Consider the following 903-nt stretch of genomic DNA (forward strand, 5'->3'; position numbering starts at 1 on the left):
TTAGGTCGACCTGCGCCCCTAGTTCTCGTCCATGTGCGCGCGGCGGCCGCCCTGCTTCTTGCCGCCGCCGCGGCCCTTGGCCTTGGCGCCGCGGCCGCGACCGCCGCCGCCGCCGCGGCCGCCGCCGCCGCCGCCGCCGAGGCCGCGGAGCGCCGTGCCGAAGAGGCCCGCGCGGACGTTCTTGCCGCCGGCGGCGCCGCCGGAGCCCGCGCGGCCGCGCGGCGGCGCCGCGTCGTCGTCGGCGGCGAGGGCGACCTTGAGCGCGCGGCCGTCGATGGTGGCGCCGTCGTACTTGGCGACGGCGGCCTTGGCCTGGCGCGCGTTCGCGAACGACACCGTCGCCGAGCCCTTCGACCGGCCCGACGCGTCGTACGCGACGCTCACGGCGGCCTTGCCGACCTTGGCGAAGAGCTCCTGGAGCTCGGACCTGCGCGGCGCGGGGTCGGCGCGATCGCGCGCGACGAGGGGGGGGCGCGGGCGCCGCGCTCGAGCACGTCGAACGGCACGTTGCGCACGGTCACCGTCGCGTCGTCCGCGGCGGCGCCGCCGAGGCGCTCGAAGATGCTCGCGCGCCCGCCGCCGCGGTCGTCGACGTCCATGCCGCGCCGCCGGTCCGCCGCCGCGCCGCGCTGCTGCTTGCGCGCGTTCTGCGTCTGCTGGCGGCGCTGCTGCGTGCCGGCGCCGCCGCGCGCCTTGGGCGCCGCGCGCGGCGGCGGCGCCTTTTTAGGCGCGGGCTTCTTTTGAGGCTGCCGCTGCTTGATGATGTCGTCGAGACTGATGTCGAGCGCGCTCATGGTGGCGCTCGCGGCGGCGCTGGGCTGCTGTGGACGCTGTGGTAATTATTTTTCTTGGAGTGGGCATGGGCCTCTAGAAGACGCCAAAAGACCCACCGCAAAATGGAGC

General features: G+C 76.1%; 1 protein-coding gene across 1 annotated transcript in view; it reads right to left on the minus strand.

Annotated features, from left to right (window-relative positions):
• AURANDRAFT_69095 (hypothetical protein) overlaps positions 1-794 on the minus strand; it is a gene marked incomplete at both ends in the record, with an annotated part of 3,027 nt that extends 2,233 nt beyond the window's left edge. The window contains 2 exons of the mRNA XM_009044844.1: positions 102-427; positions 502-794. Coding sequence (XP_009043092.1) covers positions 102-427; positions 502-794 — 619 coding nt within the window. The remainder of the gene's footprint in view (positions 1-101; positions 428-501) is intronic.
• Between the last annotated feature and the right edge of the window lie 109 nt (positions 795-903).

Source organism: Aureococcus anophagefferens (assembly GCF_000186865.1).
Source record: "Aureococcus anophagefferens unplaced genomic scaffold AURANscaffold_913, whole genome shotgun sequence".
Taxonomy (NCBI): Eukaryota; class Pelagophyceae; order Pelagomonadales; family Pelagomonadaceae; genus Aureococcus; species Aureococcus anophagefferens.